At 44.7% G+C, this 25,588-nt stretch overlaps 4 protein-coding genes across 4 annotated transcripts in view; 1 reads left to right on the forward strand and 3 right to left on the reverse strand.

Moving 5' to 3' along the window:
• The first annotated feature begins 45 nt into the window (after positions 1–45).
• On the forward strand, positions 46–1,516 carry LOC131282107 (eukaryotic translation initiation factor 3 subunit H). The gene is made up of 2 exons (XM_058311502.1): positions 46–130; positions 367–1,516. Exons 1-2 carry the CDS (start codon positions 56–58, stop codon positions 1,294–1,296), a joined length of 1,005 nt encoding a protein of 334 aa, XP_058167485.1. The 5' UTR covers positions 46–55; the 3' UTR covers positions 1,297–1,516.
• Positions 1,517–1,732: 216 nt separating this feature from the next.
• Positions 1,733–2,788, reverse strand: LOC131280935 (ankyrin repeat domain-containing protein 39). Its single transcript, XM_058310180.1, has 3 exons — positions 2,644–2,788; positions 2,365–2,568; positions 1,733–2,296 (listed from the first exon to the last, which is right to left on the reverse strand). Exons 1-3 carry the CDS (start codon positions 2,768–2,770, stop codon positions 2,055–2,057), a joined length of 573 nt encoding a protein of 190 aa, XP_058166163.1. The 5' UTR covers positions 2,771–2,788; the 3' UTR covers positions 1,733–2,054.
• A 493-nt stretch (positions 2,789–3,281) lies between these two features.
• LOC131281764 (uncharacterized) lies at positions 3,282–3,904 on the reverse strand. The gene is made up of 3 exons (XM_058311113.1): positions 3,823–3,904; positions 3,646–3,749; positions 3,282–3,500 (listed from the first exon to the last, which is right to left on the reverse strand). The coding sequence occupies exons 1-3, from the start codon at positions 3,902–3,904 to the stop codon at positions 3,282–3,284; spliced, it is 405 nt and encodes a 134-aa protein (XP_058167096.1).
• Positions 3,905–12,598: 8,694 nt separating this feature from the next.
• LOC131282188 (mitogen-activated protein kinase 1) overlaps positions 12,599–25,588 on the reverse strand; it is a 37,163-nt gene continuing 24,173 nt past the window's right edge. Inside the window, exons 3-8 of the mRNA XM_058311595.1 lie at positions 21,995–22,121; positions 17,524–17,634; positions 15,705–15,839; positions 15,281–15,397; positions 14,826–15,182; positions 12,599–13,007 (exon numbers count right to left, since the gene is read on the reverse strand). Coding sequence (XP_058167578.1) covers positions 12,876–13,007; positions 14,826–15,182; positions 15,281–15,397; positions 15,705–15,839; positions 17,524–17,634; positions 21,995–22,121 — 979 coding nt within the window. The 3' untranslated portion in view covers positions 12,599–12,875. The remainder of the gene's footprint in view (positions 13,008–14,825; positions 15,183–15,280; positions 15,398–15,704; positions 15,840–17,523; positions 17,635–21,994; positions 22,122–25,588) is intronic.

Below are 25,588 nucleotides of genomic sequence, written 5' to 3' on the forward strand. Positions count from 1 at the left end.
AAAAGAGAAATGTCAAATCCGAAATGTCACTCCTTCTCGCAAAGAACAAATCGAAATGGCGAATCGTGGTGCTAATCGTCGTACTCAACCCGTGGATAATACCATTTCCTACGTCCAGTGCGATGGCCTGGTAAGTGTTGTTTTGAAGATTAAACGTTAGTGCTTCCGTACATATTCGGTACGGGAAGATTAACCTGGAAATTACTTGGGAAATGTGCATGAAAAAGTGGTCTGCCGGAACGCACAACTCACGCGCGTGTCATTTCTCAGCTTATGTGTGTTTGTGTGTGTGTGTGTGTGTGTGTGTGTGTGCCTTTGGTGCTTTACGGTAGCCTAAATTATGTTTATGCTTTTCCTCTTTTGTAGGCGGCGATGAAAATGGTAAAACATTGCCATGAGGAATCGCTGAACAACATGGAGGTGGCCCAGGGTGCCCTCCTCGGGCTGGTGGTAGACGATCGGCTGGAAATTACCAACTGCTTCCCGTTCCCGAAGTCGGACGAGACGATCGACGAGGAAGAGTACCAGCTGAACATGATGCGCCGCCTGCGGCACGTAAACGTGGACCACTTCCACGTCGGCTGGTACCAGAGTGCGGACGTGGGCAACTTTCTGTCCAACACGCTGCTGGAATCGCAGTACCACTACCAGACCAGTATCGAGGAGTCGGTCGTCGTGGTGTACGACACGCAGAAGTCGGCCCGTGGCTTCCTGACGCTGAAGGCGTACCGCTTGACACCGCAGGCGATCGCGATGTACAAGGAGCGCGATTTCACTCCGGAAGCGCTACGCAACCTGAAGGTGGGTTACGAAAACCTGTTCATTGAGATTCCGATCGTGGTCAAGAACTCGGCGCTCTGCAACATCATGATGTCGGAGCTGACGGAGCAGGTGCCGGAGGAGGAAGGCACCCACTTCCTCGACCTCGGTACCGCGTCCGTGCTCGAGAACCATCTGCGCTGCATGATGGAGCGTGTCGACGAGCTGAACCACGAGGCGACCAAATTCAACAAGTACCAGCAGGCTGCGATCCGGCAGGAGCAGGAAAAACACCGGATGTTGGCCAAAAATGCTCAGGAGAATGCGGCCCGCATTGCCAAGGGTGAAACGCCCGTGCCGGAGGAAGAAGTTAACAAACTGTTCCGTCCGATTCCTGTACCGACGCGGCTGAACCCGATGATCGTCTCAGGACAGATCAACACGTACGCCCAGCACATTTCTCAGTTCTGTTCGCAATCGCTAGCTAAGCTGTACATGACTCAAGCGCTGCAGAATGCAAAGGAAAACAAACAGTAGACGCGCAAAACCGTGTTCGAAAAGACGAATCGTTGTGAGCATATTCTACGATTTTCAAACCACAATTCCAGTCGTTTCGTGTTTGTGCTGAGTGACCGTAACGAAGGGCCGTAAAGTGAAGTGGAAAGGGCAGTAAAAGGGACTTTCGAGAAGGATAACTTAATTAATAAAATGTGCCACCCTTTCATGACATTTTGTCGTGGACGAGTCGGACGCAGCCCAAAAACGATTCTTATTTTGATTTCGTAAATATCTATCACATTTATCAATTTTTCAATCACAACCGAGCCAGCGGATCGTCCCCTGTACGAGAGCAGTGACTATTTACGCACGGAAAGGGAATAAGCCTAGTAAGCCCCGACGGAAGACGTTCGTTACGCCAAGTAAAATGTGCTATCATGTTGCAGAAATCCTCCCTTCTAATTGGGGTATTACAGGAAGTCAGATAATGTTCACTTTATTTATTTTTTAAATAATTGTCTATTACAACTTTTAAACATTTTGACTAAAACATCTTTTTGTGCGACACTCGATGTAAAATTCCATTTTGACCGCGTTTCTTCCTTCGCGTTCGAATTACCTTTCAAAAGCAAGCGCTTAAGCGTACACAAACAAAACCACTAGATAGGGAAGACTACCGGACCAGCAGGGCGAGTCCGACGGAGGTGCTTTTAAAAAGAAAGATCCTCTTTGGGTGCATACATGAACGGCGTTTTGTACATTCAGAATGGCTTAAAAAAGTGTCCGGGAACCGGAAGTTAACATCCCAGCAGGCGTCTTAGCTCATCGGCGTTGCTACGATGATCTCGCACGAGATCGATCGGCTTCTGGTGTCGTGCGTCCTCGGTCTGGCGCAGGGCTGGATTCTGTTCCACCAATCGCTGGCAGCACGCAAGGTGGCCTCCTTCGGCCGCCCGATGTAACGCCGTCCTTCCATCGCTGTCCCGAAGCGATGGATTCGCTTTGTGCGAAAGCAGCAACCGAACAATCTGCTCATGGCCTGCTTGGGATGAAAGAGAATTAGTGAACGTGGTTGGAATAATTAGCAGGATGGCTTTTTCCCCTTACCCATCATAGCGGCACGTTGCAACGCCGTCACGCCACCGTTCGTTACCTCATCCACTCCGAGGCCGCCGGAAAGAAGCAACTGGCAGGCATCCCGATGGCCACTGCGGGCGGCGTAATGAAGTGCGGTGTAGCCGCAGCTATCTCGGTCGTGCAGGTGTCCTTTGGTTATTAGCGTACGTAAGCGATCGAGCTCATTATTCATTGCTATCAGAAGGGAAATTAAATTCAAGTTTCATTCGGTTCCAGCGCATATTTCCCCTTCCGTTCCGTTTTTCTCACCTGCACTCCATATTCCACGATCAAAATCCAATTCACTCAAAGACTGTACAGCTTCGGTATTACTCGGAGTGCAGTTGCTATGATCATGGCAATCTCCATGGCCTCCTTCTTTGCGCTTGGACTCCATTTTGGAAAAGGATGAAATGAGGTCTTCCACCTTGAAGCAAATTTGTTCACCGAACCGAAGCGTTTACTCAGGTCGTCTTTTGCAGATTGAAGCAAGCGTGAAGCAACAGGCGGCGTGCCATTAACAAAACGTCCCTTTGACCGTTTCCGCACATCGAAAGATGGCTACGATACGTTAAAATCTTTTCGATGGGTTCTAATGCGTGTATCGTAATCTAAACACTGTTTGAGTAACAGTTTTAATAAATACTATGTCCTAACTTTTCTTCTCCAGCCAAGCGTCGGCACAAGTGTTTAACCCGTGGTTTGTTTTTGTTGATGACCCGAGAAGCAGCATTTGACGGGTATCCTTTGCTTGTCAAATTCGGAACAGCTGATGTGACCACAGAAGGCTGTCACTTTAAATCGTTCGAATATGATTCGCGATTTTGGAAATCCGTTAGGCCAAGGTGCGAGGTGAGGACACCCCCCCGCCATCTCCAGCTGCTGTTTCCCGGATTGCCCATCCGTGTTTACTCTGGCAAGTCGATTTTACTGCTGGGCCCGTTAAAGTTCCCTTGCCCCTCCCGACCGCTGTTGGCCAGATTGTCACGCTCGATCACGCCGGCCGAAGCGGATTCGCTCAGGTACGGTTCCGGATCGCTGAATTCCTTCCGCATCGTCCACATGTACTCGTTGTAGTCCTGCTTGACCGCCGTCGAAGAGGAGGCCACTACGCGGTATCCTAGCACCTGGAAAAAAATGGTTTAAGATCAATTCATGGCTATCTTCGATATTGGAGAAATATATCAAGCGAAAAAGGTGACCCATATTTTCTAGGATTTATGCCAAAAATTGCGTTGCGTAATCCCTTCTATAAAAGGGTTGAAGACCTACCTCCAGTGCGGTCAGTATCACACACGGATGCTGCAGATAGACGACGGTGGACTCATCGCTGTAGCCACCGCACGGGAATCGATTCAGCTGTTCGATGTCGGCCGCTGGAAGAACGAAAAAATAACCTCGATGATGTATAAGATGTTATATTGCCAACAATCGATTACCGCCACGCACCTTTCAACCCGGAGACCAACACGCGGAAGGGATGCTTGTGTCCGTAGGAGGCAAGATTACCGCGTATTAGAATGTATGGCATCGAGAAGATTGTCTGCAAGATGGAAGAAAGAGAGTCGTCAAGGCAACGGTTGCAACACAACTATTCTTTTCGGTCGATACAAGTATGAACGCATGGAAGATTCCTTCATGACTTGAGAGTTAAATTTGCACCCATTCGCGTGCCTAGCTATTTATAGGAAATGACCGAGTAGCGTACTGAATAAGGGGGTGGTATAAGTAACAGTGTAATAAATATGTTTATTTAGTCTGTTTACTATTTGCGGTTTGCGAGCGCATTGAGGATCGGTCGATATTATTTCAGAAAAGATGCTAACCTTTGCTTGTGTGGTTCTTAACGATTGGTGAATATTCATATTCACATGCTTCCAGTTTCTTTTTTTCTGATCTGCTACATTTGCACTTTGCATTGTGAAGAAAAGAAATCCGCACAAATTTAACAAAAAATTAACAAAATAAACCTTTCCCTTCTTAGTTTTAATGCATATGCCTTGCCCAGTTTTGATGCATTCGGTAATCAGATGAAATTAACCATGCACGAGAAAAGAGTGAAAGATCCCATCTTTAAAGGGGTCTCCTTACTTAATTATTCACGCGTCGGCGTTTCGGACCCATGGGTCGCAAATATTCGTGGCCGAATGGTAAAAAAGCAGTAAAACTTTTCCAAGACAATGTCGAAGGAGCGGTGCTTGTATTTCTTGTGCGTTGAACATATTTTTCCACATCGGTGCACTGTGTTTTAACCCGAACCTTTTTAACTCCGGGGTCCGCTAAATTGACTTAAAAAAAGTGTGACGACCGGGTGAAAATGAATTCATTAACGATTACGAATTTTTTAAACAGCGGAAAACAAAAGAATCACCCCACCCGGACACCCAATTCGGAGGCTGGTTGGAAAAGTAAACGAAATGGAAAATGGTTGTTGCCTACAGTCTTCCTCCGGATGGGGCGTAAGTCTCGCGATTGTGCAAAGAGATTAACGTTTGAGTTAAAGATTGAAAAGAAAAACAAACCACCCTCTGGACCTGTGCATATTTATTGCAAAAGTTACATATTAAAAAAAACGGCCGTAAGCTAAATAGTAAACGATCAAACTTGTTTTTACAGGTGATTTTGAAAGTTAAAGAAATTTTGTTTAAAACAATTCCGATGGAGTCTATTTCCATTCATCTAATCCGTTACGACATTTAATACGACATGGTCCACAATACGGTTTGCCCTTTCGGTTCCGATGAGGATGTTAACTGAAACAAAACATAGAAAGTAAAATCCGAAACAAAGCGAAAAACCGAGCCGTCACGGGAACAACGGTGTTTGCGCTTAGTTGGGTAACCAAAAACAAAACACGTTGGCGCATCAAATGGGATGATTTTGAACAATTTTTGTTTACTGTTTAATGTTCCCATGTGAAGCCATTAGCGCCAAACCTTCTAACGGAATCTTCTCAACTTCAAACGGATTAAATCGCTCCTGGAAGATTTATCACAAATGCATTTTGCTGAACTCTGCTTGTCGTTATTATAAACCCATTTGAAGTCGTTTGAGGTGGTTTATGCAAACAAAACCGGGGTAGGCTTTTCCTGCCAAACTCGCTGCATAATCACATCCCATGGCTATTTGATACCGAATTCCACAAGAACGGGGGATGCAAGGTGAAGCTTGACGAAGCTCAACACTGGATAATGTTTACGCAGCATAACAAGGCGACCCGACCAGACGGCTTGGATTTTATGGGATCGCGTTGGGAAAGCAAGCGAAAGAAATAAACGCAACAAAAAGGTTCGTTTTATGGACCGAGAAGGTGAATCTTTTTCATTCGCATGGGAAACATTGCCACCTGTAATGGCGGGATTGTTTTTGGATAGATTATACTGTGTAGACTTTACGACGGCGCGTGCAATGAAGGCGGCAGTGGTTTAATTTGTTCTCTCCGTTGCAACAACGTTTCGTTTATATTCACGAGAGAATAGAGACATTAAAAAAAATCTTAAAAATAAAAACATTAAGTCTGATTAGTGGAGGAAGGCAATACCGAAATAAAGAACGATTTTCCGAACTGAGTAGCCGCATGTTGTTCATATCGAGTACGCCGTACGAGTATTAACAAATATTAACGCATGGAACATAGCAATTTCCATTCCCCTTTTCAACCATCGGTACCGGGTGGTATTTGGGTGGTAAATATCACTCCACGTGTTAACTTTCCTTCGACCACCCTAAACACGTACGCCGCAGTATTATATTTCCATCGGTCACCGCAGTAGGCAGGTGTTATGAATTATTTAAATTCATATCCAGCAGGCACGATGAGGAATGATGAGGTATTAAAATGCCCCCGTTTTCCGACCGGGAATGGGTTGACCTCGAAAGCTGTTGGCCACCGGAACGCGAAAGGGCGAAGGGGAACTGCGACGTGGTGCGTCAAACAAATGCACCAACTCCCGAAGAATCGCTGGAAGCCGGATCGTCAAGGCAACGGGAGGTCCGCTAGCAACAGTTGTAGCTTTTTAGCCTTCGTGTTTGCCGGGTTGCCAGGATATTACCCCCGTTGGACTTTACTTTTCTCATGAAAAACGTATACTCTTCCAGTCGTCAATGTATGATTTATACTTTCCTACCCTCAAAGTAAGGTTTTCCTTACAAGAAAATGATAGAGCGCACGGAAATCAATTGGTTTTGAAGAACAAAAAAAAAAGTAAATAACTGGTTTTCATCAAATCTCGTCGGATACCGTGTTATTTTCCCTTTCATTATTCACTTTCCTCCATGCTTCGAGCTTCATCTCGCCGTCTTTCCTTTTCCTCTAATTCTCTCACGTTTCTGTGATGTTTTATCTTACCTTATTTGTCCTTGAAGCTTATGAAAGATGTTTGTGCCGCTTCGTTCGGTCACTTCCTTCTTCCGTTTGATGTCTTGCGCTGCCGGTACTCCGAAGAAGCCAAAAGTCGAACTGTTCTGAATATGTCTACCGAAAAGGTTCGCAAGGGATGGTTCTCATGTTTTTTTCTCCAACCAACAACGTGCGTGGGTCGAAACGGGGGCCCCCAGAAATTGATTATTTTGTGCACGAGGGTTTGTTTTCGATTTTTTTAATTCTCCCGCTGCGTTAATTTTCACCTTTTTGACAAATCTAGTACACCACGCGAGAAAAACTACACACAGAGACGTTGTGGGCGGAAAACTAGATCAATTCCGGAGCACGAACACCGCACCGGAAGCACACAACACCGCAGCTACCTGCTGTTCTTCCAGCGGAACACAGACACACACGCCTAACCTCTAGGGTCGCCACACTCTCGCGGTTGTTTGGGATGCTTTGATGTGGAGTTGTTTGTTTAGGCAGAACTGGTATTCATTCATGCTCAAACGCGCCTATCATGTTTTATGCTGCTTATGCTTCCGAAAAACCCTGCCCAAACGCAATGGCGGACCGACACTTGACGCGATGTTGAGCCGTCGACAGGTGAAAACGAACTGCGCGCGAGAGAGCGCTCTGTGCAGAGCGATTCTCCGAACCATCCGACGGTCCACGGTGGGATAGATGGCGGACAAAACTGGACCACAAAATCAGAAAAAAATATTGCACCATGAAACTGGAGTTGTTACTTCACCGAAGCCTTTGGAATCGGAGAAGAAGCAACTCAATTGCACGTGATGCCGCCACATTTGAGCATTCTTTTCAACAAACTCTGAAAGACCCGTTTCTTGTCCATGGAATCATCAAATATTTCCCAACGTGCGCTGCTTCGAAGGTCGACTGGTTTGTTTTCCTGTCCCAGCAGCAACATTCCAGCCGGTTTTCAAGCGTTATTAAATAACGACGCATTCGAACATTTAGGGGGGGGAAATGAAACAAGGTGTGGCATGAAAGAAGCGCACAAATTGTGAGGTTTAAACATGAAACCTTTAGCTAATCGACACCGGATCATTCCGTCAATTGTTGCTCCGTGTGGACAGGACACGCCGGGCATACAGGCATGCGACCGTTTCACACGCGCGCGAAACCAAACGGAAGGATTATGACCCGACTCTGTTTGACGAGATTTCGAAGCTGACGTGATTACACGCTGACACGTAGTTTCGTTCGCGGGGAGCTGAGAAGCCGAAATGGCCGCACGTGTGGATAGGGCAGGATGAGGTGTTGCAAGGATGACATCACCTGTGCCCGTTTTGTTTGGAGAGATGGTGGCATACGCTGGAGTGTTTGCTTATTTTATTACTTTACCCGGCGTCGGTTTTTTAATGTCACAGCCTACTTGAATTTTGAGCCAAAAGCTTGAATGATTTAATTATTCTATTTTAACCTATTCACCCTGTGCCATTTTTATTATCTTTAATTATAGCTATCAGCTATCATGTTTAATGACGTTAAATAAACTCCTCTTCTTGATTGATCGATCGGTCTTCGGTGTTACCTCCACAGCTTCCAGGTGTTCCAGTCCCTCAGTCGCGTGCACCGGGTAAATGCATCAGTTGCATCAGTGCACGCCGAGGTCAATCAACTGTTGCGTTGCGCCTTTCCTGCTTGTCGTCGCGGCGTTCTTGGGGATACGAGAGTAACGGGTACCGTGGTGAAAGAAAATAAAGAATAACCAGCCTTCCGGAACGACGATCAATCGACAAGGGCGAGCAGCGGAAAAGTGTGGAAAGCGGAAGATGGGAAATATCGGTTCCTCTTATGAGCCCGTTTCGTAGCCGGGTGGTATGAATGAATCGAACCCGTTGATGGATTGTGGCCACCAGTGTCCACATCGACATGCGATATATGATACCTTTTCAACAACAAGCCAAGGAATTACTGCTTGGAACAGGGCGTGCGTAAAATAATTTTACAGGCCGCGAAATTGACTAGCACTGTGGAAGGCTTTACATCAGAGAAGAAACCTATCAAGTTTGCTTTTTAATCTTGTGTTGTAAAATACGTACGTATAAAAAATAATATTTTCAACAAGCCACATTTTTTTTTGTCATCAAGCTTCCTCGTAACCCGCAATCTGCCAATGTTTGTCAGATTTATTCTAATTTCCACTTTATTTCCATTTTATCAGAATAATAATTTTAAACATACGAGCAAAGAGTTACGTTCACTTCGGCTTTTCGATTTTTGCGCATTGCAAAGTCCATCCACGCCCCTGGCACGCTCCGGCCTCCTCCTACCCTACAAGGTTTTACATCGTTGGGATAAATTCCCTCTTTTAATAGTTGCTTTTTTACTCGAAACTCATGGTAAACATACATACACGAACATGCACATTCACGTCTTAGGATAAAAGTTGATTTGTCCTTCTGTATGCTGCTGCTGCTCCACCTAGACACGTAACAGGTTTGGGACTTCTATACAACTGCCTTCCACCTTTCGAGTCTATCGATCTCCGCTAAAGGTTTGTATGTTTGTTTGTTTCGCTTCTTGTTTGCATAAATTATGCACACAAATTAAAGATTTGCTTACTTTCCTTGTTTTTACTGCTTGCTCATTTTGCTGTAGATGCTTGTTTTAGTTTTTTTTTTATGTTTTTGCTTCGAACCTCTTGTTTGGTTTAGTTTCTGAACTCCAATCCTTTCTCCCCGCCGGTTTGACTTAACATTACACAAAGTCTTCCTTTTTTTTATTATGTAACTTGAGTTCATTCAGCTTGAATCGATCCATTTAATTTACTGATGTACATACGTAGAGTTTTACATTACAATCTCGAACGGGTGACTGGCTGTTGGGTTGTTTTGTAAATTTATACTCATCATTTCACTCACAAATGGCTGAAGAATGTTCTTGCGTAAATATACGAGAGTTGGGTAGTGTTTAACTTTAAATCCGGGTTTTGATTAAGTTTTTGTTTTAACGTTGCTTGCTTTAGATTACACTCAGAAGAATAATTCATACACACATTGGATTTCTTTTGTCACAAATTTACAAACTGGCCACCATTGGCCATCATTTAACCGTTCCTCGCTTGGTTGATAGAAAGGAAGTTGTCGTTTGTTTTCTTCTCTGTGTCCGCACGTAATACCACATGGTTTTCGATATTTTTAATACATCGCTGAACGTTCTCACTATGGTACGATCGAGTACACGATCACGATCCGTCCATCCGCCATCACAAAATGCTGCTGATTGAAGTCGAAAAAACGAGAAGCAGAGCGTGTGTGTGAGAGATAAGGGGGGGAAAATAGTCTCAAGGGGTTATATTATCCTTGCAACTTTTTTGCTAAGCATATACTCATTCTAAATCCCTCCTCCATTCTCCTTCTTTCACGTGACGTTGCAAAACGTTGCTAGTCTTTCGATTGATCCTCACAGCTATCTGTTTTGAAGTTCAGCGTTTTGCTAGTTTTGCTAGTTGTGTTTGTTTGGTTGTCTATTCTAATAACCGTTCTTTTTCGCTTCTCTAGGTAGTATTATATATGTGTATATTATAATGTATATTTTTACTTTTAATACCCACCGGTTTTGCTACCATTTTCTTGCCCTCTTCCGAACGGCTAGCACATGAACGCATATACAAACATATCTGTCTAGCCGCATGGCGCAGTTTTTTGCGCCCCTTCAACATAGAATCCTCAAGACAGGGTTGGAGACGGACACACGCCTCCGTAAAAAGTTCAAACGATCAAACAAACGATCATACTCGCACACACATACGCACACGGAAGAACATTGATATTAACAATTAGAATTAGCAAGAATAATTACAACACTTTCCCGAGTGATAAAAACGAGCGAACGATGGCAAAAAGGGGGAGGTTGTTGCGTGTGGAAGTGGTGAGTTTTCCTCTTCTAAAATACAACCATCGGAAGTAACACTAAAGGAGGGCGCAAGCAAATCCCATCCTAAAACTTTTAAAACCGACAATGCCTTACCTACTGTATTGGGTTGTATGCAATTGAAAAAAATGCATATGAGTGCACATTTGGGGCCCTATACGCGAACATCTTAGTTTACAAACTCTCGATTGGTTTGGGGCTGAATACGACTGAATTGACCGGAACGAGAGACACTGTGCTCCCTTGTGTTCGAGTGTGTGTTGTGTGCTTCAAGAGTGGAAACATTGATATCCTTTCGTGCGTCGTTGGGATTCCTTTTTTATACAATTATACAATAATAACACTCGATCGCAAACCGCACCTTGCCGGAAGGGTCCGATGCAGAGGGAAGTATGATGAGAAGGTTTCGGTAATGAGGGGTGGAGAGCCCTTTTTACCCGGTGACGTTCGAATTATTAAGTACCATTTGCCAACACCGTCGACATTGCAACAATTCCCGCGACCCGTGTGCTCCCCTGTCCTTCCTATCCTAGTTCATACGCCATACGCGCTACAATCTATATGCAAAGCGGCTACATTGTAATTCAACCTATCTAAAAGTCTTGCTCTGCAGCTCGCGTGTCCTCGGGTCGGTCGCAACTCTTACCCTGCACAAATTGCACGTCAACATTGGAAAGATCCGGTACGGCTTCGAGGAAGCTCGGGAAAGAGAAAAATTCGTTTAAAATGTTGTTGTAAGACAGAGGAAGAGATCTAACTGACGAAATTGTCCAAGGGCAGAAGGGTTTGAAGACGCAAGATGGATTAGATATACCTTTTAAATGTCTTCACCCTCCAAATTCAGGTTGTGATATGGTGCACGATTGCAGAATAATGAGTGTGTGTGTGTGTGTATGTATGTCAACAGTCAAAGTTACATTTATCGCTTCCTATACTCTCCATTTCACGTAACGTAATAATAAAATACCACGGAAAATTGTTCACATTAACACATCCTTTCATCTGCTTTTTACTGGAACCGTTCAATAGTTGATATACAGACGCAAAACAACCTGCATGAGTGGTCAGGCATTAACACAAAACTCGAGGATTTCAGATACATATCCTTATCCATCGAACATAGACACGATTGATCGTAATAACGAGCGTTATTTGCCAATTGTGGGAGGTATAATACATGCTACACATTGTTTGATAAAACACCGTCCGGTATCATTCACATCCCTGCTACACGAGCTGAACCGCAAATTAACCGAGATATCTGTGTAATATTAAGGCTCAATCTTCTGAGACCCGCATGTGCAAAAGGTGGCGCTTGGGGCTCTGTTTCCATCCATCTGGCACAAAACGGAGCTGTTTCGGTGCGTGCGGGTGCGTTTGATTTGAATGTATAATCCCTACAATGGAAAGGAATAATTATCCTTATAACAAAACATTGTGCAAAATTAACAATGTCTCAAAGAAGAAAATAAAAACTCACAATAACATATTTGTATCCAATTTGTAGCCTATTTGTACCATCATCACAATGTGGAGAGCTTGTGCTTTAATTTTCTCACGATTAAAGTATCAGTTTTCCAAAACTAAACATGTTTGTTTTAGGCCGTTTCCCGGGTCTCCTTCCTCTTTCTCTCTTTTGTGGTGGTTATTGTGAAGCTTATTGCAACCATTTGATTGTACAAGGAAGTAAACGAATATTTCAAAGCTAAAACCCAGCAAAAGCCACCATCATTCAGGTATATAAGTGCATTTTTTTCTGCTTCCAGCGGCGTACAAGACATTTCCACTCGACGACGGTCGACCTTGATCACATCGTGAACGTTTCGCACGGGACTTTTTCCACATATCTCTTGCCAACATGCCACCGTGGCGACGTTTTGTACGGTGAAGTGTAACTTAGGATAACGTAACCGACCCTGTAACCAGACCATAAACGTCCTAAAATGTACAACTGAATATGTTTAAAATAAAAAGAAGGGTATATTTAACTAGCGGTAGGAAAGGAAATTATTTAAACTATCACACCCCCACGCGAACACACGCACACGCTGTAGAGCATATGCTTTCCCTATTGTTCCCGGTTCGCGTTAACCGTCTCGTGGTGAGCGCCGTGTGTATGTGTTCGTGTTACGAACGATCGAGTATCAATTTGTGTGTACTTCTGTTGTTGTTCCTGTTGTTGCGAAAGTTGTTGTTCTCCCCCTAGTACGGGGTTTCGCCGGCTTGATCCGGTTTACATGGCATCCGGAAGGTTGTTATCGTTGTGGTTGAAGCGTAGCGTTTCGTCGAAGATTAATCGTTTCAGCGTTTCCTTGGGAAGATCGTCCAGTTCCATGGCGATGCGGAACGGTTCCTCAGCGACGGGCTACGGGCGGGTGGGACAGAGGACATCCGGTGCCGCACGCACGGTCCAAATGCATTGAAATGAAACAAAGAAGATGCAAATGATTAATGAGTGTGAGCAAAGTTGTTGGGCCACTGTCTTAGGAAGGAAAGAGAAACCCTTTCCACCGCCCCTTTGAAAGGTTCCGAGGATCTTCCGGTGTTCGCCGGGAGGAGATAATCTTTCGACTAATATCCATCGGCCGTCGGAAGTGGATATCAATCACGGGAATGGATGAGACAATTTGTACGGTCGCATGTAGTGAGCGCCCTTTTTCTAGTTTTCCTTCGGGAAACATTCCTACAAACTGATGGAGCCCAAAAATAACAACCATTTTGTGTTTGGTTCTGTAAAAAACCCCTAAAAATCGTTTCGACCAGTGTTACTTAACCATTCTTCGGGAACAAGTTTTCAAACACAGTTGGGGTCTACATTGGCCACATTCCATGCGTCATCAAAGGGTAGCTTCAAAACTGGAGCAAAAAATCCCAGAAGTCAATCCACGGAGCTGACAAAATCAAAACCACAAAAATTTTAACAGCGTTTCTCGTTCTCGTCCTCGAAACCAACACGTGTGCGTTGAAGCATACTGTGGAAAAAGGAATTTGATTAATGTGCACAGTACTACACGGTTGACTGGGTCGTTTTATCTGCAACCAATTGGCTAAAACTTGTTCTGCACGTCCGGGCGTGGGGTTTTTTCCTTCAACATGCCAAAGTTCCCTCTCTTTCTTTCGCTCTCGGTGACTTGCCGGGGACTGATTGCTTGCGATAAAAGTTTTTCTCACACCCGTCAGAGGGTGGCAACGCCTGTGGAAACTGTAATCGTACAAAAAATGCACCTTTCCTTCATCCCATCGACACCAGGGTACCCGCAGGGCGTGTCCTCGACAGCCATTACACTTCACGTCAGCACCTTTGACCTGCAATTTCGTACCACCAAGCGAACTCGAATTGAAACCGAGCCGGAAGGCTAATCGGCACTGCACACTTACGATGTAATCATTAGCGCCACACCACGTGGAAGGAATGTGGCATTTAGTAGGAGTCTCGGTACAATTGAATTAGATACAAACAAGTTCCGGTACTAATCTAGTCTTCGGTAACGCGCGAAGACCGCGTGTCGTTCAAGGATGAAAGACACAAATGTGGGGAAAGTTGTAAGCCCCGGCAAAAGCCCAGGATAAGCTATCTATTGTGGGGAGGAACACATGCCGAATTCAATTAACGGATCGGATTAATCGCGGGACGGATTAGAGGATGTAGATTCACACGATTTGAAATAACTGTCACGTTCTATTCTACCATCGACCGAATGCGAAACTGAAACAAATCGTCGTGATTTGTCAAGCGTGTAATTTCACTTTGTATTTCGAAACGTATGTGCTATGGTTCTATTTTCTGCCAGGATGGCGGGATGGCAAGCAAATGCCTACACAGACACAGAGGCGAAAGCAACCCCAAATGAGTCGCTTTGTGTACGTTTGAGTTGCTCGTTCCATCAATGTTCCCCGCCTTTCATACGAACAATTATTTCCATTCGGTGTGCATGCAATTTAAAAGCTCATTACACACTCCGGTGCTCACGTGCAAGCATTAATTTCCCCTTTCGGATAGCATCCGTGGCTAACAACGTTTGGCATTGAAATGGGTTCACGAAAAATAGGCGCCTCAATCCACGCTTGTGTGGACGGAGCTAGAGACGGGACACGTCATGTATCAATCAACCTTCACGTCTCACTTTCCCTCCCGTTTTTGGCAATGTCTGGGCCGATGTCCGAAGTCTAGCGTCTAGCTTACCTCGTCCGCCGGATCATAGTACTGCTCCAGGTACGGGTGGGCCAGCGCGTCCTCGACCGAGATGCGGTTGTGCGGATTGAAGGTCAACATTTTGCCGAGCAGATCGAGCGCGTTGACGTCGGCGTTCGGGAAGAGCCGCGACCATGGGACCTTCGGTTTGAACGGCAGCGACTGCAGGTAGCTGCGGGCCTTCTCGTTGATGATGCACTCGAGGTCCTCCTGCGATGGCGACCCGAGCACGCCGAGGATGTGATTCAGCTGATCCAGATAGTGCTTGCCGGGGAAGATGGGCCGATTGCTCAGCATCTCCGCCAGTATGCACCCGACCGACCAGATGTCGATCGATTTGGTGTAGCCCTGCGTGGGAACGGGGGGGAGATAAAGAAGGGACATTAGAGAAACAAAACCGCGTATGGCGTGCGTGTCCAAGAGTGTTCGGACACCGGGCTACGTACCTTTGAGTTGAGCATAATTTCCGGCGCCCGGTACCATCTGGTGGCGACGTATTCCGTCAGAAAACCGGTATGATCGTGCTCGGGATCGGCTACGCGAGCCAAACCGAAATCACAAATCTGTAAAGAGTATCAAAACACGGTCGTCATGTTATTGCATTGAACGAAAAACACCTGGCGCCTCCATTCCTTTATCGTTCAACTTGTGTGAAAGGGTTTGTATGAAAACATGTTCCTCAAAGAACATCACCAGCACAGCTTCCCTACCTGAAGGACGTATTTTCCAGTGACCTACTTTCTCAAGCGTACCGAGGCTTACAAATTGGACATTTTTCTGCCCCTTTTACGCTGCTTCTAACAGCGAGGTTAATTATGTTTGCAACCTTCATACGCCGCTGCAGGCAGCAAGCCATGATTTTTGCCTTACCTTTAGATCACAAGTCGTATTCAGCAGCAGGTTGCTGGGTTTCAGATCCCTGTGCAACACGTTCGCGGAGTGGATGTACTTCAGACCACGAAGTATTTGATACAGGAAGTAGCAGATATGATCATTACTTAGTCTCTGAAAAATGGGAAACAAAGAAAGGTAAATATAGCTTTTTACAGCACAAAAACATTGTTAGATTTATTTGGATAGAAAATGCTAGCTCGTTGCATATGTTCGGTTCGCAATCAAAATTCACTGAAGCAGATACAATCCCACGAGAGGAGCTTTTATAAACTAATAAATATTAAAAATCAATTAGGAATTTCCAAAAAGTATAGCAACCCCACACCGACGGTGGCAATCTGTTTGTCTTTCGTTCGCTGACGGTTTCGAAACCATTAACCCCACATTAGACCCGCTGTCAGGGACAGTGTAGACCCTTTTTCCAACACTCGGTACACGAGAAATGGAGGGCCCATCAATAAATAATTAACCGGGAAAAGTATGCTCTTACAGCTAGCGCCCTGAATTGATTCCACTGACGTGGAAGCGTTCCCGTGACGGCTTTGATTTACCTTTGTCACCTTGCCGTGCTTTGGTGTGAAACTGTTGACCCTGGACTTGGTCCGAATGGTCGGATGGTTTCCAGTTTTCAATTTTTGGAATGAACGAGATGATTTAGTGGAATTTTGTGTTAATCCGTAAAAGGTCTGTCTCGGCGAGTGTGCTCGAGAAATCGCGACGTCACTCGGTACAAATGAGACTCGAGCAGCATTCGAAAGCGCGAGCGATGGTTCATTAAAAATGGAAATTTGACGTGCCCGGGCCCGGGCAGCAATAAAACTTCAATTGAACGAATTTAAATGTGACAGAGTCGCCGCCGGTAGACAGGCGGAGCATCGGCGATCGACGGCTGTCATCGACGGACACTGGTCTCATCCCGGACGGCGTCTGTCCACACTTGACTTGATGACCGTGTCTTTCGTCCGATGAAAAGAACATTTGCATAACCGGCGAGAGTGTGAAAGTTCAGCTATTGAGGAAGTTCTTGTTAATTGGATTTCAATCCACCCCAGGGACGAACACATTTGTGAAGGTGAACTATCGGACCACCCGGATTAGGAACTAGAGTTAATCGCGGGGGTCAGCAGCAAGAACGGCAAAGCAGCGTCTCGAATCCTTCGTCCGGGGAACGAGACAAAATGTCCCACGGTCGACTTCGTCGTCGTCTGTGTCACTACAGTCTTTCTCTTGCTAGCAGAAAGCAAGTCAAACAGTTGACGATGAAACGGACCGGAATGAACCGCTTCGAGCCGAACTGGACGGAATGTTTTGTGGAGCGAGAATAGTGATTGCATTCGTGATTGCGATTATTAGCCCCGGGGCACGTGCGCACGGGCAAAGGCGGGCCCAAATCAACCGGCTTTCCCGAACAGGGACAGCTTGTCATTCGCAGAACGAGCAGCCAGTTTGTGACAGCAAAGGGGTGGATGGTGGAACGTCCTCGGAAGGTGGTTGCCATTAGTGGCTTCAGTTTCGTTGCCCAAGTTGGCCGAGAATGTCTGCCTTGCCCGGGAACTCTAGAATTGCTCGTTGATTTTAGTTTGCATTCCAAATTGGCCTAAGCAGAATCAGCACGAGTTTGGGAAACACGGGGTGTATGGCAATATTTCCACCACCTCAACTCGTGGCTTCATACGATATTTATGACAAAGTTGCAAAAGTCGTCTGAAACAGTGTGAATATGTTAGAGAGTATCTAATTATCTTCGTTAGTTGACTAACAAAGTAATAATTTATTAAAACTATTCAAAACTTACCTGTGTTTTTAGTAGTTTGTATAGATCAGTCTCCATTAAGCACTGAACAATATATACATCTTTCATCTGCTCTATACTAGGCACCCGGAGGATATCTCTTATGTCTATGATCTGCAACAGAGAGCGGAAAGAAAAATAGAAATAAAATTACAATTTGATAAGGATGATATTTTAAGCCAGTAGATAAGTGCACGGGCACACAATTCTTCCACCCGCGTTACCCCTGTTCCAAATTTCACAGAATTTTCCTCCACTTATCTTCTCCACTCGCCAAGCCCCTTCGGATTGTTATTTACAAAGGCTAAGAAAATGCGAAAATATTCCGAAAAACAGATGAGTTAAATAAGACCGAACGAATGACGATGATAGCTCAAATTTTCTCCTTTCCATTTTCCATGCTTGCCGTACGAGTACGGGGCTCTTTTTCCCGCCGCCCTACACCATTGGGGACAAGATAAACAAGACCCCCGGGAAATAACATCCTTCCCCGGAGCGAAGGACCTCTTTAGGAGGTTGTCGCTATTTTAGGAGGCAGTCCAACGTCGATGGGGAAATTTATCGTCCCTCCATCAAAAAGCGGCACCATAAAGATGAGCTCTGCCCCCAGAACAAACTTGGAAAAGGCATGGCCCGTAGAAGAAAGTTTCCTCGGGTTGGTAATGTAAAATGAACAATGTTTTCTTTGTGCGAAGGATACAGGAGCGAGCTCGCGCGCACACAATTGAACAACAACAACCTTGCTAAGAAAAATCGTGTTAGAGGGTGGATCGAGGATCGAGGGCCATCTCGGACAGGATTGTTGTTCCACCGTAACCTCTTTCCGATCCAATCTGGGAGGCGATAGACGGGAAGCGAAACACACACACACAAAAAAACAGGAACCCCCGTTTTGAACGATGGGTTCAAACTTTTTCGTTTCCGCTATCGCAGCTGGGGACGCAAACAAAATCAACTCAAAGAAGTAGCGCCCTTTCCCGAGGCGGAAGATCACAAGCACCAGCACCAACACAGCGAAGTAAGGTGGCGCAAGGGAATGTTATATCGGATCCTTCCTGTTCTTCGCCCCATTTCGTAATCATTTTGCTGCCAAAGCACTAACTCTCCATCGTCCATCCGGAGCAATTTTCTTCGTGCTGTCCACGTGCAAGAAGAAGTTTTCCGAGCGCGCTTCACTTTGCCAGCCTTTATCCATCATCGCGCTGGTATGGGGGAGCACACCGGAAGGAGGTGGATGGCGGGATGACATTTATTTTCTTCCGCCATCTTTCATTGCCCGAGCAAGGATTTCGCTCACACCGTTCCGTTTGAATGTTCTCATCGCTCGAAACGATCGCCAAACGTGGCAAGAATCGCACCATCAACGAACAGGATGAAGAAGAAAGGGTGGGCTGGCTTGTATGAAGGAAGTAGATCAATCCATCGGAGCACGAGCGTCAATCACCTGGGCCGGTGGAAGGTGGGGTTTAAGGTAAGCTTCGTTACTCTCCTTGGGGAAAAGAGCAGCAACAAAAAAGTATCCAAACACGTATATTCTACTAAGCAGCAAAAGGATAATTCGCCGAAGCGTAACGTAAGAAACTCGTAACTCGGAACGATGACGGATACCTTCTTGCCACGCCTTACGCCTTTGTGTACAAAGCTATCTTAACCTTCATCTGGTAAGGTTTGCAAACAAACGCAGTCGGTAGCTTATTCGATAGAAACTCCCCCCCGACAGCCGAGAGTGTGAATTCCCCGACATGGACATAGACGGATATTGCAAGCAAACGCATTCAACTGTGTCTGTTTTGGCGTGGCGGTGAATTTTCAAATACAAAAGACATATATAAAATTGCAACAAGTGTAGATGAAAGGGATTTGTATAAGAACTTTCACTAAAAAAAAAATTATTTGTTGCCTTGAGAAATAATAAAAATACCGACGTGTGCGGGAAAAATGATATTTTTAGGACCCAGAATTATTACAACGATAAAATGAAGCATCAGATGAAACATTTTTTTTAAACATTTTAATATTTTGTGACAAGTGACCATTTGACAAAATTGTTAACGAGAGAAGAACAATATTAAAACAGAAAAAGATGTTTAAAGTACGTTAGTTATGGTTTAAGTATTTTTAAATTACGATTACTAACCCTTTAAAACTAATGAGAAACGCATAACATAACGTACGTTGTTATTTGGGTCATCACCATTCCGTATATGGTTATTACCATGCAATCTTTCGTGCGGCTTCTGATGTTGACGATAAAGTGCTAGTGAGTCAGTCGATTTTATGGCACAATTTACACTCCAGTGAGTCGCCGTGGCACATATAATGATGATGTCATACAATACAAATTAACGATAAATATTGTCTCTGACTTGGCGGTAAATGATAACGCTTCTCGGAAGAGGAAACCCAATGTCGCCCTGGGGCTTTGATGGGAAGTTTTTGGAGTGAGTTGCGCTGGACACCGCGGTGTCGGATGTGGCGCGTGTCTGCCGATCGAAATTCGCCGAACCCGTGGTTTGGCTGTCGGTAGTCCTAGCCATGTTTGAATCCCAAAACCCTCGAGGCACTCACTATGGAGGGCAGTCGTCTGCGGTCGTCGCATTTTTTGGGGGCTGTCAGTCGCGTATCGAGACAGGCTCAAGTTTGGTGCGCGAGTCTTCCGAATAGCCGGCATTTGATTGACAACTTTCTAAGAGAGCCGCAAAACGCGTACAGAATCAAGCGTGGAAATGATCCCATCGCTGAGATTCTGTGTGTGTATGTGTTTGTGTGCCATGTCCCGCAGGGTTGTACACTTTTTTTCCGGGAAGCCAGTGGTTATCAATTTTTCCCACCCGACGCCGCCGGATAGAAGAGAAACAATCAAAACAAAACTTGACTTGATTCGTCGAAATGGTTCCGCACGAGGACACTGTCGGAAGTTGACGGAGCGATGGGGGAGAAAGGGAGAAAGTGAAAAAGTGGGAACAAAGAAAAAACCAACAAATCGTGGGACATGTCTTCATCGAACGGCAACAAGAAAGAAAGCAAGAAAGAAAGAAAAAATATTCAAACGGAAAACATCACCAACAGGCAATCGCAGGTTTAGATGAGTACGCCAGATGAAAAAAGGACACCGGAACAATATGGTTATGATTGACCGGTGAAACCGAACTCTCCATGATGAATTATGCTGTCGAACGGATCGCAATGGAAACTCGATCCTGAAGCACGATTGACGCTTTGTGGAGGAAATCAGCGAAAGCTAGAGAAACGGGCACGAAATGAAAAAACCCAAGCCAATCATCTCGTTGCACAAGTGCGGTCGTTGGTGGCCATTTTCAGTAAATCGATTTAAATAAATCAATACGCTTAGCCAACCGGAGAAGGGAACATCTGGGAAGCGAAACCGTTCGAGATGAGTTGATCGGCTTGCCGGGTTTTACTTTTTTGACTAAGGCCAAACGAAAAAATAAAAAAAGACGAAACCGATAGAACGATAGAGAGTCTTTTTTTCACAATCCTGAACTGGTCCTAATAAAGCTTGCCGCCGTAAAGTCAACATTTTGGCCGCCCTCAGGACAAGATGTTTCTAAACGGGGATCGAAAGTGAAACCTTCTTGGCTTCTCTAAAATATGGAAATTGATTCCGTCAGAAAAAACAGCCGGGCGGTGACCGGGACCGCAGATGCATGGTAACGGTTCGAGCGGAAACTCTGCTGCCCCCAGGGGTTCCAGTGTGCCATTCTCTCAGTATTCCATCATGAGCCGCATTTTTACCTCGAAAGGCTCGGAACATAATGGTTCGCTTTCTTTACAATGTAGCCGGTAGTTAGCAGGAGCCTTTGGGAGGAAACACGCGAAGCTTTCGAAGGCTCGTGCCAAAAAATACATCATTCAATTAGAGACAAAAACTCTGTTTCGCGCCACAGCAAAAGGCGATTTAGAGGAAAATCGGGCGAGAGGATGATGGAGTGAAGGAAAGTGCCTTCTACATTTATCGTTACGTTACAAAGTTTGGCTTCAATTAATTTACAATTATCCTCATTTTTTAATTATTGTTACATGTCCCTAATATAAATGCTCGTAACATGAAGTATGTTTGAGCCTCTTTTGCAAGAAAAATGAAATGGCAAATTAATTTGAAAATATCACCAATGAATCAAAAATTCAAAAGGAAAAGATTGATTGACTCAAGAACAACAATAAACTTTGGCTCGTACTTGTCACAAATTTTAGCATTTTTTTCAAACATAAAACACTGAAAAAATAAATAAAATACAACTTGGTAAGACCGAGTGTTGCGTTCGTAAAGGAAATTAACGAGAAAAAGAAATAAATAGGAAAAAATTGGAAACAAAAACAAACGAAAGTGACGCCTACTGTTGGTGACGAATGAAACGATACAGGGGAAAAACTTTTCCATTTACCCAATGGGGGAAACTCGAAAACTTCCCAGCCCACATGTGGCGTCACATAATTATGTCCGCGTACTTACGTTCTCGTGTTTGAATCTGGTAAGAATTTTGATTTCTCGAAGCGTCCGCTGACAGTAGGTCTGGTGCTCGAAGGGAGAGATTTTTTTTATGGCAACTTTGGTCTTGGTGACGGTATCCACTGCGGAGCTGTGTGAGAAACGACGGAAAAAGGAAAGAAATGTGATTAGGCAACGTGAAACCTTCGACAGTGATGGTTTGAAAAAAAAAAGGTGGACAACAAAGAGGAATACCCTTATCAGTTGTCAATCTTATGTGCCCTTTTTGGGGAATGATAGGTCCAACCGATGATATCACATAAATCCAGGAAGCTAAAGCGGGTAAGGATGGTGCAACAAATGTGTAGGTAATACATAAAAGTATTACAATAACAATTGAACAACGGCAAACACCTTTTTTCGCATTTAAAAGAGCAAGAAAATTCAAAACCAGAAAAATAAACTACGTCATGTACATGCAAAACTCGGAAACATTTTTGGGCCAGAAGAAAAAAACCTGGTAACGAAAAGATAAATGAGCCCCACAAGATGGTGTTCCCATGTTTCTGCGGGATTTTTGTTCGCTTCAAATGACTTCTCCGAACGCAGCGTAACGTAGTTCTAACGTGTTAACTTTTTTGGAACACAACGGAGCACTTTTCATGATGCAGTTTCATTGCTGATGAAAACTTGTTTTGGTTTCCCGAAAGCGATAAGGCGAACACCGTTTAGCATGTTTTTTTTTAACAGTAGTTTTTTTATTCCATCCTCAAAAAGCGGAAATAAGGCAACAGAAATGTTTGAAAACTAAAACGTCAAAAGTTTACCCAACACGAAACGATAACTGACTGCTGCAACGGAATATATCGCAGACGGCTGTGAACGAACCATGAGAGCGCCAACCGTGTGATATTTTTTTTGGAAAAGCAAGAAAAAAAAACGTCCGAGCAATCGTTTAGGGAAAAACTTTTCCTCGCCTCCTTAGCCATCCTTTCGTTTGGCGAAAGGCGCTCGTGATGATGTTTTTTTTTGTTCAAAAGTGCAATATTGTGACGCAAAGCAAATCGCTATTCATGGAAAAGAACCTACAACGTCTTGCTGATACGATTCTTTGGTTTGTTTTTCCTTCACTACCGGGTAACGAACCAGTTTTTAGGGCGGTTGTTGAATGCAACAACAACGACATGAGTATTCCGCCCTCAAATCGTCGTTGATTGCGAACATGACCGTTGAACGGGAAATGATGAGCTGGATCGGTTTACTGCCCCGGCTCACATATCCTCGTCGTTCAGTTTGCCGGAAAACATTCCTCCTTGCCCAGCCACACATTTTCCACATAAATGTTGCCCAAAGCATCGGGACACTCAATGGTCCAGAACAATCTTCCGGCTCGCCTCGATTCGCTCGTCATTGGAGAGTTGTCTCTTTTAGGGTGTGTTACCGCTCGATGTTACGAAGCTTTTATTCTTCTCCCCATCACTTCGTATCATGCGGATCTGTGGGTCTGTGTTTGAAGCGTGTGCTACGGAATAAAACTTATTGATGCGTTAACGGAACAAACCGAGTACGAGAGATGCGGCTTTGTCATGGTAAATAATAATCGCCAAGGGGATGATGATTCGAAAGAGTGGAGTTGTGATATATATTTGATGATGTCAAGCTTTCTCCTATTCAAATGAACTCGGTTAAATTGAAATGATTTCCCACGATTTAATAAAATTAAAGATAAAGAAATATTTCTTCATTCATGGAAATTATTTATTGACCAACCCCTCAGGAGGGGGGTAATTGAAATAGAACAAGAATACAAATTTCCCCCTAACTTCCATTTCACATTTGTTTACGCAAACGTCGCACTCAGAAATTGTTGGTGCTTATTTTGTGTAGAGCTTCCGCATCCTTCGAACCCCGCCCATATTTACTCTTTGCCATAGCGCAAGGGGAAGCAAGGAAGAGGGAAAGCATTCCGAGATGATTGGCCACTTGGTACCGTTGGGCTGCGGGCAATAAATTTTGTCCGTGTTCAATAAATTATACCCATTCACGGGGCTGCTACGAACAAGAGAGTAGGGAGCGTTATCTCGCAAGACGCCACCGGATGAAGAAGTACACTCCAGGACACGAAGAAAACTGCTCAAGTATTAATGCTGATTTCTCTGGAGATGATTTTTTGGGTAAAAAGTGATCAATTGCAGTATATTACGGTCTTCGGGTGGAAGGTGTATCCTTCATCAGCTTCCCTTGAATTTCGAGTAGCAATGTTTAGGTCCATCTTTATTCGCTTCTTCGTTTGAAAACGCAACATGATATTTTCCTTTGATAGTTTTCAACAGGAACATATTTCTTGGACTCTTTTAACCAACGACATCGATACGTCGAACCATCGACAGTCCTTGAAACAAAGGATGCGCCAGGAGACGGTCGTTTGATGAATTTGATTTCCATTCGATGACCAAATTGGCAAATATTTCTCGCTTCCCAGGATACGAAGAACATTCCTTTACCCGGTTTACAAGCAACACACCCGTCCCAGTGTACGGTTTCTTAGGAGGCGAGAAATTGAATTCAATGCAGTGTGTAAAAGTATGTGCGAACTGGTACCGGGAAATCGTTGAATAATTCAACACGATCCGCATTGCGGAACGATGGAGGCGCCCGGTGGTTGGTACTAGTCCGGGGCTTTCCAAGTGCGGCGTCGTTAACCATATCGATGGTGGTTGTGCTGGGAAAGAGAAAGGGCTTCGAGATTTCAACCGAGAATCCTAGATTCATTCGACACTTTCCTTTCCGCGTCGATTACGGGAGGCAATGAGTTTGAAACCGCCGACGACGAAGCTGAAGCTGGAAAATTCCCACGCAATAACGATACGCTCGATATGCACAGAAAAACGAGATGGGGATGGAACGCAACCACCGGAAGGAAGGAGGATAATATTTTGCTTAAGTTTGTAAACCGGAACAAAGAGCGGGTCATAAGGACAAAAGGAGCGGTCCTCGGGAGTGACGAGAAAGTACATCTTCCTTTCTTCCTGTCTTTTGAAAAGAAAATGTGAACAGAGGCGAAGGTGAACGAAAATGAACAGCTACTTGATAAACAGTACCCCTCGGGTGGTGTTATCTACAAAGAGACAATTCAACAAAAGGACAAAGAGTGAATGAAAACCCAAATGGGAGCTCTTTGGTGAAACAAGAACTTAATCAACCTAAGAGTAAACTCAATTTCTGGCGAAGGAGAAATATACTTCATACTGTCCGTAACGGTAGATTAAAGCCAGGTAATCTGAAGCTCGTGAAGAAACAGAATATTTATGATATCCCTTTTCGCTAGACCAAAGTTTCGCAAGAAACCGTATCGATGGCAAATATTCAAAGAAACAACAACCTCCCAATCACGTTGTCATGCGATGTGACGCTTCATGTTTGCAAACATTCCGAGGGGGCTTGGCGAGAACCCGTCCCCTTTCGTGCCTCTCGGACGGAGACTTCAGGGGTTGGTTTCCGAATATCTTACAACCCCTCCCGAAATAGCGCCATCTCGAAACGAACACCAGCTTTTCATCATACTCTGACCGTGGGCAGCAGAGTGGGTGTGTCTTGTGCGTGGGTTACTAAAACCCC

The sequence above is a fragment of the Anopheles ziemanni genome, chromosome 2 (genome assembly GCF_943734765.1).
Source record: "Anopheles ziemanni chromosome 2, idAnoZiCoDA_A2_x.2, whole genome shotgun sequence".
NCBI lineage: Eukaryota > Metazoa > Arthropoda > Insecta > Diptera > Culicidae > Anopheles > Anopheles ziemanni.